Genomic DNA, 1840 nt, shown 5'->3' on the forward strand with positions numbered 1-1840 from the left:
TTTTTTCTTCTGCAGTTCGGCGCCCCCTCCAGCAGATGGCGCTCTAGGCGACCACCTAGTTTGCCTATGCCAAGAGCCGGCTCTGTCCGGATCATCAGGGGAAACAAATGTCAGGTGTGAATAATTCTTCTTTATTTTATTAACCTGGAGGCCTGCTGTGATTAGCAATAAATCAATTAAAATAAGGTGGAGAACTGTCATTTTCCTGCTTGTTTGTTTTCTTCATCTCTCCATCTTTTGTGTTGTTTTCACAAGCTCAAACTTTTTTAAGTACGTTAACTTTGTAAACGTTCGTACACGGGGTGTGATGTCATTGTGTTAGTTCTTTAGTCACATGATAGTTTGTGTGTTGCACCAGCAGTACCTGATGGTAGAGGTTCTCCCAGTAGTCTTGTGTCATCAGACGAAACAGTGAGAGAAAGGCCCACCCAAAGGTGTCAAAGCTGGTGTACCCATAGTTTGGGTTTCTTCCTGTTTTCAGACAGTCYAATCCATCGGGACATTTTCTGTCAGAGGAGACAAACAACAGGTGTTGGTAAATGTGTATCAGGTTGTCGTGTGAAACTGGAGGAAAGGTGTCAGAATCTTTTATCAGAGCCTTCTCTAACTAACTACTGCTGCTCCAGATGTGCAGATCTAACAGCCGTGCTCAGCACGATGTGGGCGTAGGCGACATCTTCAAACAGCGTCTCTGTTTACGACTGAGGCCCGCTGCCCACCCACACCCACCACTCCAGACCGAACCGACGAGACGGGGAAGACAACTGTCCTGAAGCATAATCCGGTCATGTCCCGTCACCGTACGGTACTGCCACAGCTGASCCCCTGAAACCCAGCAGCTCCGCCAGGTTCTGGTCTGAAGTATGCAGAGACTCTGTACTGGGATTCAAACCGACATCTCCACCATCACAGACCCACTGCAGGGACCCAGTSCCAGCTGAGGCCGCCCCCGCCGGGCCCCCTCAGAACCTGGGAGGTTTTTAAACAGCTGACTCATGTCCGTCTCAGCATCCTGCTTTCATTCTCACCTTCATCCTCAGCAGGCGGTGGAGCCGAGGAGGAGCGTTCAARAAAAACACCGAAGAAGAAATAAATCAGCTCTTAGATGAGATTTATATATTACACCTTTAGTTTCTGTAAAATAATCTTACTACACTGTAAAAAAACTAATTATATATATGTTTCTATCATTAGAGATGACTGAAGCAGCCTGACTACAAAAGAAGGCTCATAGATACATTTCAAAATAAAAGTCTGGTTCAAATTAAGACTTTTTATAAGAAAGTTGATTGAAGGTCAAATTTTGGGCAGAAGCTGTTTGGGAACATTTCTTTAGAAACTTTAAATATTGTTTTGAAGGATTAAATTTGAACYTTTGACCTAAAATATAAAGATAATGAAKAACAAATCTGTTTTCTGTATGTTTTTGTTTTTGTGTGATCTCCTGAGGACAGGTCTGGAGGACAGGTCTGGAGGTCAGGTCTGGAGGAAGGGTCTGGAGGACAGGTCTGGAGGACAGATCTGGAGGACAGGTCTGGAGGTCAGGTCTGGAGGACAGGTCTGGAGGTCAGGTCTGGAGGACAGGTCTGGAGGACAGGTCTGGAGGTCAGGTCTGGAGGAAGGGTCTAGAGGACAGGTCTGGAGGTCAGGTCTGGAGGAAGGGTCTAGAGGACAGGTCTGGAGGTCAGGTCTGGAGGAAGGGTCTAGAGGACAGGTCTGGAGGAAGGGTCTGGAGGACAGGTCTGGAGGAAGGGTCTGGAGGACAGGTCTGGAGGACAGGTCTGGAGGACAGGTCTGGAGGTCAGGTCTGGAGGTCAGGTCTGGAGGATAGGTCTGGAGG

At 47.4% G+C, this 1840-nt stretch overlaps 1 protein-coding gene across 1 annotated transcript in view; it reads right to left on the reverse strand.

Moving 5' to 3' along the window:
- The window catches only part of LOC106527684 (sodium channel protein type 4 subunit alpha), a gene marked incomplete at its 5' end in the record, with an annotated part of 142279 nt that overhangs the window by 91772 nt on the left and 48667 nt on the right, over window positions 1-1840 (reverse strand). Inside the window, 1 exon segment of the mRNA XM_014022657.1 lies at window positions 365-506. Within this exon segment, the coding sequence (XP_013878111.1) occupies window positions 365-506 (142 nt within the window).

This window comes from Austrofundulus limnaeus, unplaced genomic scaffold (assembly GCF_001266775.1).
Source record: "Austrofundulus limnaeus strain Quisiro unplaced genomic scaffold, Austrofundulus_limnaeus-1.0 Scaffold337, whole genome shotgun sequence".
Classification (NCBI taxonomy): domain Eukaryota; kingdom Metazoa; phylum Chordata; class Actinopteri; order Cyprinodontiformes; family Rivulidae; genus Austrofundulus; species Austrofundulus limnaeus.